The following is an 18370-nucleotide window of genomic DNA, read 5'->3' on the forward strand; positions in this document are numbered from 1 at the left end:
GTGTGTTTATGTGACACATGAGAGGATCCACACAGACTCTCTGACTGACAGCAGGATCATCTGAAAGCCTAACACACACACACACACACACACACACAAATGAATGCCATGCCGAATAAAATCAAAAAAGACAAGGTGAGGAAAAACAACACTGGATTTTTCTGCTAAGAAAAGTCGCGAAAAGTGTTAAACGCGCGGATTTACACTAACTGATTTACACTAACTGATTTACACTGACCGTATATCTGAGTGAACTCTCAGCTCGAGACAGTTAACATTAGCATTCACGCGCTAACTCCGGTTTAAACCCTCTTGTGTGTTTTAAATGTTTAACACACATCACCACAAACACGTGCATGGATGTGTAACCGAGCGCTTTCAACAACTGTTGACTTAAAAAAAGACTTAAAATGTTTGTTTGTGTTTATGGATTTAGTTTTGTAAGCGAAGCTAACTTTAGCCGGCTAGCAGATGTAACGTTATAACGATGCTTTATCGTTGGTACACGATGTTCTGTAGACTCAATATTAACATTAAACAAACACAAACACTGTTGTTAAAAAATGAAATCCATGTCATTTTAACAAGATTGTTGTCAGTTCAGGTATAATGTTACGTACATTAGCAGCACTGCTATCGCTAGTGTATGACCTGTGACCTACTCACTAATGCATATACGATTGAAAACAATTCTACAATTTACTTTATATAAGAAAACATGAGGTGAAGTTGTTTTTTTAAAGGTTTATTGTGTTTCACAGGAGTCACAGAAGTCCACAAAAGTGGTTAAAGGTGGAGAACAAGAGAGTTCAGACCATGAGGTGATTGACACATCTTTGACATTTATTTGACTTCATTTGTTTTCAGTTCTGGAGGATTTAACAAATCTCATTTTTATTTTCATTTCTCAATGTATAGTTTGTGTTTGTTATTGATGTATTTGAGTTGAAAGGGGTGCGTTTCTAGTTTCAGATGTTTATGGGGAGAAATGTATCATTTGGTGCAACATTTACAACAATATACGAAGTGTTTGGTTTCATAATGAGAAATGTTTTTTATTATATTATCATGTTTTTATTGTGTTAATTTTAGTTATTATTGCTTTAACCAAAACAAGCCAACTGGAGTTTAATTTATATTAATTGGAATGGACTAAAACATGTTTTTTGAAAGATTTGAAAGTTTTTTAACAGTAATTTTGAGTTATCTCATTTTGGAACCAAACTCTTCATATGTTTGTGGATAATAATTCTTGCTTTATTCAACAAACAATGTGACTCTTAATCTAGTCTGATTCTATTTTTGTATAAAAACTAGACCTGACAATCGCATGTAGAATAAAAGTTTGTGTTTACGTAATATTTATCTGTGTACTGTGCATATTATTTTTTATTTAAACACATGCATATTAAACAAATATTTACATAATTATTTATATTGACCAATAATTTAAATTTATAAATGTTTATTCATTTTTTAGATTTGATATTTTCCTTTAATACATGTATGTATGTGTACGTGTTTATAAATATGAATAAAATTAATATGTACATGTATTATCTAAATGCAAACTTTTATTCTGGATGTGTTAATTGCGGCTTCATATTTTTCATTTTGTAAAATGATTCAATTTTACTGTTTAATCATTGAAATAATCATATTTTAGTTTATAACGCTATCAAGATGTTTAAGTTTTATTATGCTTTTATTATGCTAATTATCCACTATTAATACCACACTTTTTACTGAGATCTTAAAAGTTACCAAATTGTAGGAAAGACCCCTTCATTAAATAAAAACTGTTGAGTGGTCTGAAGTAGGTGAAAACTTACCATGACATTTTTTTTTTGTTTTTACCAAAGGTTTTTACTCTACTAACAGCAAAGATGTCAACATTTGGTAGTTTAAATACCCATGTGAGGTCTCGTTTTTAAGTTTTAAAGCATTTGTTTTATTTTTAGTGCATGATTTTTCAGGATTGTCACATCCACAGGGACAAGAACTATTTTATGTTCTACAAAGAGTCATCCTTTCTCCATTCTTTGGGTATTATTGCTTCAGCAATGTGTATTTAAATTCACAAAAGTTCTACAAAGTTTGTCGTCTCCGAAAAAACGTGTCCATTTTTGTCACACCCATACATATGTTTATTTGCCTGTTTAAGATAGAAAACGTGTGTATAGACTGAGATTTCCTGATGTTGAGACTCTATCAACGAGGGTTTAGTAAAACATAAACAAGATGGTTCAATATATTTGAGGCAAATGACACGTCTGTGACCGCCCTGTATTGTAGTAAGAAAGAAGTGTTTTCATGTCATGTGTTTGTGTTTAACGGGAACACATATGGTGTTGACATGTTGTGAAGGGTTTAGTGAGATTAGAAAATGAAGTTTCTGCGTTGATAATGTTGATTGGTGTTCATGTGAACGTTGTTTTGAAGCAGAACACAGAACTCACTCTGAACACTTGTGTTTTGTCATCAGGGTGCGAATAAGAAGGCCAACAACAGCGTTCCACCCACCACACAACTGCTGAAGGGCAAACAGTCTTCATCTCAAATCACAGTTAAAAAAGACAAGAGACAGAACTCGTCCAGATTCAGTCTGACCAATAACAGAGAACTCCAGAAACTGCCTGCGTTCAAAGGTGAGAGTCGCAAGACAACATTCACGACATATCTTGACTCAACAATCCACCTGTAATGTTGCTTGGATTTATCCATCGTGATTGGATAGTGTACAAACAGGCTGTGATATTACTGGTTAATTCTCGTCTGTCTGGTTTAACGTCAGCAAGAAAGAATTAAGAATATGTAGTGTTGTGTGAATGGGTGAGATGAAAAGTTTATCGTTGCATAATGCAAACTTGCTATTTTAAAACAACATTTCATTAGAAGTGAAATGCTCTCGAGGTCCTGTCTGCTGCTTCATTCAAACACATTGACAAAACATTTGATCTGACCACGAACAGCTCTCCTGAATGGCGTTAAGAGTTTCCTCTTTAAATCTATTCGCGACGCTGCTGACAGAAATACATCTTAAGCTATGAGAAAAGGCGGGCTTGACCTCGTTGCTATGGATGATGTTAGCAAACTTACTGACTATGACCCCGGTGATTGGCTGATAGAGGACGGTCTCTGTCCGTCACTTATTCAGAGAAATCTAGAACGAGGTCTCATGCAGACATATTCAAATTAAGATCTTAAAAATAGAATTTAGTCATATTAAAATAAAATATTTTAAATATAATTGAAATAAAGATGATACACAGAGTTACTAATTAAACAAGTAAAGAGTTAATTTACAAAAAAAAACATGTCTATTCCAACTAATATCAGTTTGTTTTTATTGTTTTTTGTATTTAGTACAATACAGCTAACAAATACAATAAACACATGATAACACAATAAACAACATCATTTTTCAAATATTTTAAAAGAAGGTGGTATCTTTTTCAAATAAACTATATGTTCATATATATGATGTATAACGTATATGTTCAGCTAATTGTAAGCATTTATAAACAGTTAGCAGATATCAGTAGTCGTCATGGTTAAGCTCATTGTTATGAAATCTTTCTCAAATGTTTATGTTTCAAGGCAGACTGCCGGTGTTACAGCCTTTTTAGGATTGCTGTGAGTTTGTCTTAGCGACTTAAGAGTCCTCTTCACATCTCATAACGTCTCACAGGAGCTAGTTTAAGTGCTCAAACACTCTTTGCACAAAAACCTAGGAGTCCTAAAATAGGACAGACACACCCATTATTTTAAAGAGTTTCAGCAGGTTAGGAGATCATTTAGCACTGAACCGTCCCTTTAAGTCATGCAGCATGTTGTAGTGATGATGCTGTGATCTCTTTTTATGTTTATATTATAAATGTGAAGAGCCTGAGATGAAGTCGCTCTATTTCCTCTGCGTTCAGCTGCACGTCTGCTGTTGAAATGTGGTTTCCTGTCAGCGTTTCACTTCAAGAAGACACTACGAACTAATGTTATGTCATCATATTTAACATTCTTTACCATCAGCGGTTCAGTGATTTTATTCGGAGCCGTGATGTCGAGTTGGTTTCGTGTTTTTGAGAAACTGTACACTGCAACAAAACGATTGTCTTGGTTTCCAGTACAAATATAGAAACGTTCTTAAATTAAAATACATTTTCTTGAGAAGCGGAACAACATGGTATATATCAAATGAAAGTTTATATTTAAAACAAGAAAACGTAGTCAAAACACATGTTAAGAAAGTCAAATGTTCTTGGCAGAGATTTCTTCTTGTTTTAAGCATGAACGTATTTCATTTTGAGGCCTTTTTTAGAAGACAAAATGTAATATCTAAAATAACTTTTCCTGTCAAGTAAATGTATGTTATTTTAGGGACGTTTAGATGTTTGTCATGGAAGACGGAACAAAAGCACGAAATGAGAAACGGAAGTTCTGAGGTGTTGTCTGTCATATTCAGGGTGTTTCTTTCCTGCTTTTTTAGGCCGACTTCACTTCACAATGTATCATAACAATCACAATATTGCAAATGTGCATTTTTTGTAGCATGTTTTTGGTTTAATGCAGCTAGCTGAATATATATTTTAATACATTTCTAAGTGCATGACAAACTAAAAGCATCATCATTTTGCATTTCGACTGCATACTTTCAAGTGTCGCAATTTTCTTTAATAATATGAAAGAAAATTCTAACCAACTTATAAACTCATGATCACATAAAATGAGAAAAAATGAGATTCACAAATGTTTTATTACATGTTGCACTTCTCTGCAATCGTCAGAGGTTTAAAAGCTGATGGATGATGTTGTGTTATTTAATGATGATACATTATTTATTAAACCTTCAGAGGATGACGGTGTGAAATCTCTTCTGTCCTCTGCATGTGGTCTGCCCTGCAAGCCGTGCACCAATCGCATATCAAAGTCCCGCCTTCATTCATCCCCACCAGCCAATCCGCAGCCTCCTCAGGCAGCCCTCTGGTGGTTGAGATCACGTGACTCCGTTCAGCCAATGGGTCGTGGCCATGGTTGGGTGACATCACTGACTAACTGCTCCCCTCCAGCAGCAGAGCTTCATTTTCTGCTGCTTGTGTTTGTGCTAAAATGGAGGCTAACAGCTCAACTTAGCCGGTGGCCGTCTCGCCGGCGCTCTGACCTGTAGATGTTGACATGCTCTAGAGAGGAGGCTGACATGGTTCTGGACGCTCCGGGACCCAACGGGCCCTTTCAACCCGTGGCCCTGATGCACTTTAGAGGTGAGATGTTTGGGACGGCACGCAGGGTTGCCATGCAATGATTTGTGTCGGCTGTTGTGAAGACAGAAGTATGTTGAAGCTTTTAAAGCTTTGGATGTTGATTTACTGAAACCGTCTGAGCTGCAGAGCTCCAGGTTGTGATCTGGTTGAGTTGTTCAGTGTTTGGTGTTTCGGTGGACGGCTCGCTGTCTCTGTGTCTCCCGGGTGAATGTGGAGACTTGTGTTTACAGTGCACTGGTCTGTTGAACTGCCTCCCATCCCCCTACACAAACAAGACCATTGATGTCACAGGAAGTGAGGTCACAGAGCCAGGAAAAGCACATGCGTTGCAGAGTTTGCACGCAGTTTGATCTGCCAAGACACACCGGTGATTGTCATCAGTATTGTGTGGGCTTGTACCGTGAACACGCATGTGACATGCATGACGTGTGAATGTGCAGCACATTTCAGCTTGTTAGAAAGTTTGGGTCTTTTTTGCAGATTTGTGAGCTTAATTAGTATTTCATGTTAGTTTTTACATCATTTAGGTTTTGTTTAATTGTTATTCTAGTTCATTGTTTTCCGTTAGTAATTGTTGACCTTCACGGCTCGAGCACGCACACACACACACACACACACACACGTGTCCCGTGTTGAGATGTGTGCTGACAAGAGATCCTAATGCAGGCTCACATGCTTTGTTCATGTGTTTGTTTTCTCACCGTCACGTACTTTTAAGACTACAGAATAACACAAAACGCTGAATAAAAGTTTCTGAAACGAACAAATGACACAAGTGCATGATGTGAAGCACTCAGAAATAATCAAATAATAACCAATTATGGTTTGTAAATGAAGAGCTCTTTTCCAAAACGCATTAAATGCTAAATTAAAAAAAATCAGTTTGTCATGCCATTTTGCTGTGTACTAAACCTATTCACTGCTCCATCAATGTTTCATGCCAAATCGCTATATTTCCTTGTTTAAAATGTTCTGCAAGATGCAGTTTCTTTTCAAAACGCTATAAATCCTAAACCTGTTTTTAGCCTAAATGCGATATGTCCTCTCGACCAATCAGAATTCGCTTGTTAGTGGTATTTGTATATGTTATTTCTAAATTATTTGTTGTATGTGGTGGAAAATATTGAAACGTGAAATACAAAATATTTATTTTATTTTACTATTTAGTTTGTTACTATTTATTTTATTTGGCTGTTATTTATTTCATGCATTTGCATTTGTTTGATTTATATTAATTTATAGTATGAGTCCCTGATGTCATACGTTTCATGTTCTCTTGTTTGTTTGTTTTTAAAAAGAAATCAACCAATTTTATTTGAAAAAAAGAATGGATTTGAAAGCGTTTTGAAAAAAAAAATCAACTATATATCAACTCTTCAAATAAAGGTCACAAACATTAAGATGTCACCATCAAATTAAATGTACAAAAGTGATTTCATGTCAAAAGAAAGGACATTAAATGTCTACTTTATGGTTTCAACAGGTTTTTGGAGCGTAGAATGTCAAAATTTGGTTGAAATAATGACAGATTGTCATTCAGTGAATTTATTTACTAATTCAAACATGTTTATTTGGACTTAATAATGGAACATATTACATTTTTTGTGGTTTAAATGAGTAAAAAAATCGTATTGACAAATTTGAAAAAATGCAAAATTACAACTAATTAGCATTTGGGGTGGAATCATGTCTTTCTATATGTCATCAATTGATTTGTGTTGTAAATACACCTGACAAGATAGTTATACCGAATGACATTTTAGTGTGCGTCTTCTGTTAATCAGGGAGAAATGTTTGATATTATTTTTTTGCTGACATAGAATTTATTTAAATTAAACAGAAAATGTTTTCTGTTCTTTTGAGCAACACCAATTTTGAAGCAGTATTACCCTTCTTGTTTTTATGCTTAAAGCCTTTTTTCATCTTTGACCCACATCAGCATTTCATAGAGCAGATCCTGAAGAACGTGAGAGGATATAAATCTTGTGGATGATGTGTTTTGTAACGTCTCTTCTAGATGTCCCTCCCGGCGAGCAGGAGAAGTTATTTGTGCAGAAACTGCGTCAGTGTTGTGTGCTCTTTGACTTTGTGTCCGACCCCCTGAGCGACCTGAAATGGAAGGAGGTGAAGCGTGCGGCTCTCAGCGAGATGGTGGAGTACATCACTCATAACAGGAACGTCATCACAGAACCCATCTACCCTGAGGTCGTGCACATGGTGAGCACACACATCTAGATATCAAATCCTTTAAATGAGTCAAACCCGTGTCAGGAGTTCCTAATCTAATCTATAAAAATCTTTTTTTCAGTTCAGCTGCACTAGAGTTTGCTCACCAGTGTTCAGATAGCTGCGTTCGTAGTTGCACACAAGTTCATTTTAATGGAACCAGATCTGTCAAGCGTGAAGACACTCCCATTCACAACCATCCGGCCAATCAGAATCATTATGAGTTTGAGCCCAAGGGTTCAGAGAGGAACAGGAAGTTGTGTTTTAGGTCATAACATCTTTCCCTGTTTTTGAGCACAACTAGCGGCAACAATAAATTGGAAATGACAAATTTGCACATTAAACAAATAACTTTATTTACAGAAAGAATAAAGCTCAAATAAATGAAAGATCTTTGAATTATAAGGAATTCTTCGTTTGAGGTTAATTGTTATGAAATACAACAACATTAAAACAAATGCTCACTTATATGCTAAGATGCTAAATTCTTAAGAACACATTTTCTGTGTTTGTATTTTCCCGTCAGTCATCTTGCCTCAGTCTCATCGTGTGAACTAAAACTATGAAGGAGATAAATTGATTCTATTTCTAATAAAATGAAAGCTCACAGTGTGGTGAAGGTGATTCAATCGCTGGATGACTGAACATCAGCCAAAGACTAGAATCAAGCGTTTGCTTTCACTTCTTTGACCTTAAAGATGTTGTTTTCTGTCTGAGGCAGATCTGCTGGTGTGTCGTCTGTTAGTTGTCGTGCCAGCTGGACTTCTTTCAGCACTGAATGACTTCCCTTTGATATTTATTAGTGTCCGTCCCTCATGTTAAACAGAAGCGCACCCCATCCAAGTGCAAATGGACTCATTCTCCTCAATGTGGAAATAAACATGTTAATATATTCTCCATCTCATCCCCTTAAGAACACACACACACTTGATGATTAAAGCCAAGAACATCAAAGATGTCAATGCACCATAAGGTTTGTCTAAATGTGTCCAAACTACAGGACCCATTCAACAACTCCTCTATTTAATACAATTATTATATAAAAATATATATATAAATGAAGAAAAATATAAATAGTTATATTATCAGACGCTAGCCAATCACAGACCGGAAGTGAGCTGTAGGCCCTGAAACGATCTAAAATAACAGACTGATCATTTGTGTCCTTGATTTCTGTCAATATTTGTTTATTTGTGATCTGTGTTCCTGTACCTCTGTTCATGTTTCACACGGTTTGTTTGTTTCAGTTCTCAGTGAACATGTTTAGGGCGTTACCGCCGTCCTCTAACCCGACCGGAGCGGAGTTTGACCCAGAGGAGGATGAACCCACTTTAGAAGCGGCCTGGCCACACCTGCAGGTCGTTCTTCAGACACACATTAAACACATCACAATAAGGGAGACGTGCGTTTAAATGCCATCTTTTTAATACGTATTGTTTTTAATATTTATTACATGAAATAGCATAAGAGAGATTTATCTTCATCACCATCACACCATATAACACATGTACACATTTATTTGTCAACTACCCATGTTCACCAGGGCTGTAAAAAATTCATAATTTCATAATTTAATTTAATTAAATGAATGAATTTGAATTGACTCCACCCGACAGGAAGTGGAATTGAATTCATTGCAATTTAGAGAAATTCATTCTTTTCAGATACCGGTGAGAATGTGATACTTTCACATACATTTTTCTTCCTAATTAAACAAACATTCCCTTAATGTTTAATAATTAGCAATTTCTTCATTTCAAAGTAATCAAATTAAACAATGTTTTGGGAAATGCGATTATCATTTATTAAAGTACTTCACAGAGTAACGCTGCATCTAATGGTCAACAGTTCCTCAAATGTTTGGTCAAACAAAACACTTGGATACAGCAAGGTATTCTGGGAAATGAAATGCTATCCTATCATTTTCCACAATGTGAATTTTGTTTTTAATTTTAATGATCTGTTATAGAGAATGTTTTCAATGTGAATTTGTGACATAAAAAAGCCTATTTACTTTAAAAAAAGTATTGTGTAGATAAAGTCCATACCATAATATCTGTATGAAATTCATGTTTTAATCATATGTTATATCTACTGTAAAGCTTCATTGTTTAATACACTTTAATTATGCATCATGAGTTTCTTTTTTAATTCTACTTCCTGAAATTTGAATTGTAATTTAGGGGTCATTCTCAATTCACCTCTGTATTTTGTACAACCCCGGTACACAAGAATATAGCCTTAGATACTGGAATGACATTAAGAATGAAACAATACATAAATAAACTACCAGGTACACAACGCACAAAACACGTCTTAACTTGAACGTTTTAATGTTCCTGAAGATGTTGGGAGAACTGAAGGATGTAAATGTCTCTCTAACAGCTGTTTGTTTTTCTCCCCACAGCTTGTTTATGAGTTCATCCTGCGCTTTCTAGAGTCTCCAGACTTTCAGCCAAACACAGCCAAGAAATATATTGACCAGAAGTTTGTCTTGCAGGTATGTCCATCAGACTTCCTCACATTTGTTTTTCATTTAAACCACTGATCAGTAAAGATCAAACGGTTAAATACACGTCTAAGTCATGTTTACTGAAGACAAGAGCACTGGATTTTCATTGAACGTTCATGTCATTCTGAGAAGAAATAGATAAGTATGCTGGTGTTGAGGATTATTCCGGATTCATTTTCAGCTCCTGGAGTTGTTCGACAGCGAAGACCCCAGAGAACGGGACTTTTTGAAGACCACTCTACACCGCATCTACGGGAAGTTTCTGGGCCTCCGAGCTTACGTCAGAAAACAGATTAATAACATTTTCTATAGGTGAGACTCCCGCACACGCATGTGGAGAGAGATATGATACTGTTGTTGTCTGAGCAGAAGACAGAAGATGTTTGTGGTTTTATTCAGGTTCATCTATGAAACGGAGCATCACAACGGAATCGCTGAACTACTGGAGATATTAGGAAGGTACCAGTCATCTTCACCACTTCTGTATTAACTCTATGATGTCACATGGAGTGATTGACGTCTCTTTCTGTCCCGTCAGCATCATTAACGGCTTCGCTTTACCCCTGAAAGAAGAGCACAAGATCTTTCTCTTAAAGGTTCTGTTGCCTTTACATAAAGTGAAGTCTCTCAGTGTGTATCACCCTCAGGTACCAGCTCAGTTTAACCATCGATGATCATCAGTGAGTGTGTGTCGGTGCTGATGATGTGTGTGTCTCTCCACAGCTGGCGTACTGTGTGGTTCAGTTTCTGGAGAAGGACAGCACACTGACTGAACCCGTGAGTCACAGTCATCTGCTGTTCACACACAGTCGTTTGTTCTCAAAGAGCCGTACCCATGATTCTCTGATGTTTCCTCAGGTGGTCATGGCTCTTCTGAAGTACTGGCCTAAGACTCACAGTCCAAAGGAGGTGATGTTTCTGAACGAGCTGGAGGAGATCCTGGACGTCATCGAGCCCTCAGAGTTTGTGAAGGTGATGGAGCCGCTCTTCAGACAGCTGGCCAAATGTGTCTCCAGTCCTCATTTCCAGGTCGGCAGAACTCAAGGGGTGAATCTGGGCATTTCGTGACGACCTTTGTTGTAACCTGCGTTGTGTTGTGTTCAGGTGGCCGAGCGAGCGCTGTATTATTGGAATAATGAATACATCATGAGTTTAATAAGCGACAATGCTGCCAGAATCCTGCCCATCATGTTCCCATCGCTGTACCGGAACTCCAAAACCCACTGGAACAAGTGAGGGTCTCGCTCTGTACTAACCAACTGTCTTATATTGCTCTAGTTATTCAGATGAACATTTACACCTTACAACAAGAGTTAATACATGAGTAAACATAAACTGATAATGAACAATACATACTGTGAAAGCAGTTTTTTTTTTGTGAATGCAAATACAGATGTACACTCAAAAAAAAGTTAAATTAAGGAAAACTTTTCCACAAAATGGAATTACATTTCTCCAACAAAATCTAATTTGTTTGAAATGTTTCTTTATAATCTTGTTGTATGAACTTAATTTCTTTTGTAGTCTTGATTAAAAAAAATTGTGTCATTTACATAAAACCAATATAAAAAACCCAATTTTATCAATTAGATTATTTAAGATAATTTTTTTATATTAAACATTTTGAACATTAATTAGTATTACTTCATTTAACTTCAATAAGAAGATGTTGAGAAATGCAATTAAAGAAACATAAACGCCCACGACCTAACCCAAGGCAACACTTTTCTAAACAATGGTAACCACAAAACTCAAAAAATATAAAAACTCTTCAAAACCTTTAAAAAGTTAAAAGTGTTTCTTTGTACTGAAAAATGCATAAAATTACACTTATTAAAGAAAAAAACTCTCAAAATGCAGTTATACGCAAAGCATGCTGGGGAATATAAGTCCTCTGCCCAATTTTAACTGTTATGTTAACTCGACACAACTCCTTTATGATGTCCCAACATGAATGGATTCGGTTAAATGACTTAACATAAAAAAATCATGTCGTGACCAAACTTTCTAAAAGTTGTGTTGATTTAACTTGAGCAGGTTAAGTAAATTGAACAAGCAGCAAAAATCGTTTTTTTGAGTGTTTTCCATTATTAAAGAGTAAATATTTTGTAATTTTTAAGGTCCTACTTTGGTTCATGGAGCGTCCAACAACAAGTTTTCATATATACACTGTGTAAAAACACGTTCATTTTTTAATAATAGGCCGTTATTATTACCTTACTTTCTGAGTGACTCTCAAATAATTTGTTTGTGACGAGTTGGTCTGATTGAATGACAGATGCACGCTTTGCAGAATCAGATCCAGAAACAACGCTACAAGAAACGTTAGAGATCGCGGTGTTGTTATAAAAATTGCAAAAAGATTTTTAGTTTGTTTTGAAACTATGGCGAAACAAATGAGTTGGTAGCGGCGTTATAGTTGTCTTGTTTATCCATGCCTCTGGCTACGGACAGCGTGTCTTCGATGTTATTTTTTTTAATTGTAAGGGATAATCCACGGCTAGCCTAATGCACGACGTGGAGGTGAAAAACAACCCGACGCGAAGCAGAGGCTAGCCGTGGATTATCCCGCTTATACCATGGTTATTTACAAAGCTAAAGTTTTTATTGATGTTTACAGTGACATTTTAGATCAAACAGGTGAAAATTAGGGTTATTTTGTTAGTTAATTTGAAATGTAATCAAACTGAATGGAGTTTCTTTCCAGCCAATCAGAATCCAGTATACAAACACCCCATGGTATAAGACAACGAAAAGTGCTTTTAGCTAGTGACATCACTATATAACTTGGTATCTGTACTTTTTGGATATTTCCACCACGTAGTAACAAAACCACGATAGTACCGTTAACCGCGTTCAGTTTGTGCAACTGTGATGTGAAATTTTCATACGTTACGTCTCTAATAGAGTTTATTTAATATAATACTTTATATTTACTCTTTAAGAAAATTCAATGCAATCTGTGCGAGGAGAAATACATATCATTGTTTTTCATTTAAGAAGATCAAGAACATTGTTGTTTTATGATAGTGAAATGATTTCTGCTCTGTAATAAATCACCGTTCACTTGTGCTCAGGACGATTCACGGTCTGATCTATAACGCTCTGAAGCTGTTCATGGAGATGAATCAGAAGTTATTTGACGATTGCACTCAGCAGTTCAGAGCTGAGAAAAACAAGTAAGATGCCTCTCATAGACGCTCGTGATGTCAGTGATGTTGTCCAGTGTATGACTCCATACTTCCTCTGTTTGTTGGGCCGCTAGAGAGAAAGCCAAGTGGAAGGAGCGTGAGGAGGCGTGGATCAAGATCGAGAACGTCGCCAAATCAAACCCACAGGTGACGACCACAAGAATCACTTCAACCATCAGCACACTTATTAAAATGACACACAACACACAATCATAAATGAGCAACTGACCTGATCACCATAGCAACCAACGCCCGACAATTACCCAGAACACCTATCATGAATCCAATGTTCATGCCAGAATGAGAAATCAGTCATTTTTATTGTTAAAGACGGTGGTGATGTGAGAGGTTGAAGGGTGGTGTTCTCTGCTTTAGTTCATCATGTACATCGACTCGGCCAGCTTCAGCAGTCCTGTGGACATGGAGACGGACGGACCGATGATCGATGATGTCATGATGCTGAAGAAGACGGTGGAGGAAGAGGCCATTCAGGTAATGATGCGTCTTTATTTCAATTTAAATCGCATCATATAAAACACACGGAGCTCAATTACTTCCTGTTTCAAATCGAAATGAGTGTTTTGGTCTTTTGTGTGTCATTGATGTTTCTTAGGTTTTTTCAGACCTCTTGTTTAATGTATTTTCTCCCTTGATTGCTGTGATTCAGAGTTATAATAGTTTTATTCATATTTTAAATTAGCTTTAATTTAATGAATTGTCTGTTTATTTTATTAACATTCTAACAATTCAGTGATGTTGTTTTCTCATTTGATCATTTATTTATTTTTAATGTTGCTATTTAAGATTAATTCATTTTAGTTTGCTGTGATTCAGAACAGAGTTAATATAGTTTTATTTTTAAATGAGCATAAATTGAATCAATTTGTTTATAATTTTACAAAAATTTGGACAATTCTGTGATGTACTTGTTTCATTAGATTATTTATTTATTTTAAATTTGGCTATTTAAGATTAATTATTTTAGTACAGAGTTAATATAGATTTGTTTTTAGTTGTATTTATATTTTAAATTAGCATAAATGTAATTAATTTTACGTTCATTTTAAAAAATTTGACCAATTCTGCAATGTGCTTTTCCCATTTGATTATTTATTTATTTATTTTTAATGTTGGTATTTACAATTAATTTATTTTAGTCCTTCTGACTATGACCTTGTGTAGATCCACAGAGAACAGCGGAGGGAGCGGCCCCTGATGAGACGTAAGTCCGAGCTCCCTCAAGACATGTCGACGGTGAAGGCGCTGGAGACGCATCGGCGCGCAGAGGACATGATCGCCCAGGAAGGCCACTAAAGCACCACAGACGCCCAAAACCAGCCCAGTGTGACCCCGCCGCGCACAGGCCGGCCCGGAAGAGCGCTGACGACAGAGACACAAACAGAAACCAGCGCATCAGTGCCCGTCCTGCAGCCGGCCCAGTCATCCCTCCGCTCTTTTCTCTTCTGTTTGTTTGTTTCTTTGTCTTCGACACGTGTCATGTGCCTCTTGCAGCTCTTTACATGCCGTTGTGCTGACATACAGGCGAGTGGCAAGATCCGTTTTGACTCAAGACCACTGAAAGTGTGTCTGTCGGCTGTGTTCGGAGCGAGCGAACGATTCTCAGGTTTGTCGGGAGTCAGCCGCTCTCGTGTGTTCTTCACTCCGTCTGTGGGAACTTTCATTCTCAGTCTTTCTTCTTGACGACAAAAACCCTCTGTATTACAATTTCACACATGCCGAGTTGTCACAAGAGAACTCGCCGTTGCGAATATCCTTCCATTATATTGAAGTAATATTTTTAAAGTTGGCAATAAGTTGGTCCGGGGAGATCTTGCTTGGATGTTCAAACAATGGCAAACTGCCTCGTGGTTTATTTACGACTGATTTGGTTTATATCAAACGTGTTCTTGATTCATGCGCATTTTTGGTCCGAGCCTTTCTTTGTGTAGAGTGCCTTTTCTAACAGAGGACTTTTGCGTGTGTTTTTACGTCACACAGACCCATGTTTCCGTCACTTGAGGATAACGTCAGAACGAACAGGAATCGTGTGACCCAACGAAAGACAAAGAAACCTTCCTAATGTGGTCTTTTGTTGGGTTTGTGCAGTGACGATTCCTTTTGAACCGTTGTTTGAACTTCCAGCCAGTTTGGCCTGGTTTGTTCTCTCATTGTCTCCCGTGACCTGTTTTAAAGCCGCTCGCAGGATTTCTGTCATTGGAAGCTCGTTGATGTTTGATATGAATGTACAAAATGAAATAGATCTAGACGCTGTATTATTTTTCTCTATCCCGGCCACCGTCTTTTTTTCTTAAGTTTCTGCAGTGCTAAAATCTAAAGTCATAGCCGAAAAGTTATTTTTCTTCTCCGATATGCCAGTGTCAACAGGATCGTTTCTTGAAGCCGGAAACTTTCATCGTGGTGATTTTCACTTTCCGTTGTTTTCAGTTCTTGAGATGATAAGAATAAAATGCTAAGTGTCCTTTAGGATGACCCCGCCCTCTCGATCTGATATTGTACATATGATGTACTGTAATGATTTGTTTGTTCTTGAATGGTAGATCTCTTTATTTTGTACAAATGTTCTTGTGTACAGATGAAAACCGCTATTAGCCACTTGCAGACAGACTCGTGTAACTGCGTTAGAAAGTAGGACGTACTTTCTAATGTGTTTTTAATCTTTATAATTCAGATCTTTTCTGTCTCTGATTCGTTCAGCTGTCTGAAGAGATCATCATACATTAGCCTTCATGTGCTTTATTCAGTCTCAAGTGGTATATGTCTATATACAAGAAATAAAGAAAACGTGATTTATATTTTCATCTTAAACGAACGATCTCCTTGCAGTCTGTGTTGTGATTGTGTTTGTGCCCTTCTGCAATGTGCTTTCCCCATTTGATTATTTATTGATTTATTTTTACTGTTGCTATTTACGATTAATTTAACTCTCAAAGAAATGATCACATATTGACTTTCACTGTACAGTCAGTGTATACAGTAGGTCGTTTCACACAGGAAATAGTTTTCAACGAAATTATGATATACGCGGATGAGTGTCAGAATTATGTACAAAATGACCAATAAATTAAAGTCTAATTCAATTTTAACTTTTTAACAAGTTTAAACGAAACTGAAGGTTTGTATCCAGCTTAATTTGACTTGTTTGTGGTGTTTGATCGCACAATAACATGAAACTCCTTTTTTAAATGGACATTGATTGACATACACTCACATTCTAGGGTCAAATGACCGAAATGTTTTGATATTAAAACTGTTTTGATCTGCAGGTATTAATAAGTGAAGTTAGTTTAGTATAAAAAACAATTATGCCAGGATATGTTTAAAACCCAAATCATGTTTTAAAAATCATGAAGAAACGAGTCGTCATGATTATTAATTTAAAAATAAATTAATTCAAGAGAATATTTCTGTTAATTCTACACAAAGACAGATGATGCTGAAGATGTTCAAATATAATAGTTTTGATTTATTCTCAATTTCTAATCACAGTTTATTTGACAGTTTTATGAGCTGTTTATTATTTTAAAATCTGAAAGAATTCATACGAAATAAGTAAAGACCTCAGATTTTTGAAAGGTATAAAAATAAGAATATTATATATTTTTGATCAATAAAAACGCTGCTAACGACAATGATCATCGATTTGTTCATCGCGTCACGGGAGAGACTCCGCGGTCTCTGTGCTCATCAGCATTTTCACCAGTTGCTCACAAATAGGGTTTTAAAAGAGTTAAATGCAGATCTGAAAAGAGCTTATAACACAACAAGTGTTTAATACACACTCACTGAACGTGAAGTATTATATATATATAATATATATTCCCTGAAGCGCGTGGTCTGATCAGTGAACACTACGCAGCCTGCTGTTAATCGAGAGCGCGCGCTGGCAGGTATGGCGCGCTTTTCTGAGGTAAGTCATTTTACCTTCTCTTACGTGATTTTACTGCAGTAAACATGACTACAGTTTAACCATAATATAATTTGAAGTGATACAAATGGCGATCAATCCAAAACTATACCAACTTCAGTTTAACGGTAATAAAAGGAAGCTTGTTGTTTTTATGAGTTGTTAATGCTACTAGTGTGTCACTAGTGTGTTTCTGATGGTTGCTGTTGTGTTGCTTTGCAGTTTCTTTCTTGATTATTACAATTGATATTACTTCACCATGGTTAAACTGTAGTTAATATAATGCACATTATGAAAATGTGCACAAAGGATTCGATTAGTGGACATTTTAATTTCAAGTATCCGATTTCTATTCCTAGCGAAACTGATCCGATTCCTGGCCTTCCGATTCCCAATCGTTTACGATTTTCGGTTCCCAATCCTTTTTTTCAGTTTCTAGTATTACACTTCTAGAAAAACCACCATAAAAATGTAAATAAAATAAAAAAACATACAGGTTTGCCAGGGTTAGCAAAAAATAAGGTTCTGAGTGATGTTGAGTTAGAATCGTAAAGGAGCAGTCTCTCTTGTGCCACAAGATGGAGCCAAAACTCTCAAGACTTCAAGAACACAAACACACACTTTTATTTTTATACACAAACCTTTCTGCAGTTACATTTTCTAAAACGTAATTCAGTTTTGATTCAATTATTTGACCCCCCCCCAAACACACACAATATGAGGATTTTAGGTATAACATTTTTTTATACAGATCAAATCATATTTTCTTCCCCATCCCTCAAAGAAAATCTTTCAGCATTTTAGCTAGTGTTTGTAAGTGCTTTCAGTTGTCGACTCTTTTAACATGGAAATGTGTTAAATTTTATAAATTTTTTATGTTAAAGCAAGTTTGGAACGCAGTCAGAGTCACAAATCACCTTTGAGGCCAGGAACGACACGTGAAAACTTATCTCGTTATTGATGCACAAACTTGATTCTTATTTATATTACGACCATTTTCATGGTATCTTATTTTTGGTAAAGAATTGAATAAAATAGAAATTGCGCAGAATACCCATTACACAGCTGTAGAATCTTTAGGGCTCTCCTCAGTTGTGTGCACATATAATAGAAACAAATATTTACAAAATGTATAAAAATATGTGTTAAAATATGACATTGTTATAGAATGTTATGCAGATTTTTAAACTCAATCAGCACAAGTTTAATTTGAGTGGAATTATCTGGGTGAAGACATTCATTTTCTCCTTTACATTTAATA

The 18370-nt window shown here is 36.1% G+C and overlaps 1 protein-coding gene across 3 annotated transcripts; it reads left to right on the forward strand.

The window, feature by feature from the left end:
• Position 1: 1 nt before the first annotated feature.
• ppp2r5cb (protein phosphatase 2, regulatory subunit B', gamma b) lies at positions 2-16010 on the forward strand. Of its 3 annotated transcripts, XM_056763840.1 has the most exons (17): positions 8-135; positions 762-821; positions 2486-2648; positions 4848-5255; positions 7273-7472; positions 8729-8839; positions 9889-9981; positions 10175-10305; positions 10393-10452; positions 10532-10640; positions 10717-10770; positions 10852-11022; positions 11098-11225; positions 13071-13172; positions 13259-13331; positions 13560-13676; positions 14367-16010. In XM_056763840.1, exons 4-17 carry the CDS (start codon positions 5162-5164, stop codon positions 14496-14498), a joined length of 1575 nt encoding a protein of 524 aa, XP_056619818.1. In that variant the 5' UTR covers positions 8-135; positions 762-821; positions 2486-2648; positions 4848-5161; the 3' UTR covers positions 14499-16010. The 3 variants fall into 3 exon arrangements, with proteins under 3 accessions (XP_056619817.1, XP_056619818.1, XP_056619815.1); XM_056763839.1 differs by lacking the exon at positions 4848-5255 and having other exon boundaries at positions 2-135; XM_056763837.1 differs by lacking the exons at positions 8-135; positions 4848-5255 and adding an exon at positions 259-604.
• Positions 16011-18370: the final 2360 nt, after the last annotated feature.

The sequence above is a fragment of the Triplophysa dalaica genome, chromosome 13 (assembly GCF_015846415.1).
Source record: "Triplophysa dalaica isolate WHDGS20190420 chromosome 13, ASM1584641v1, whole genome shotgun sequence".
Taxonomy (NCBI): Eukaryota; Metazoa; Chordata; class Actinopteri; order Cypriniformes; family Nemacheilidae; genus Triplophysa; species Triplophysa dalaica.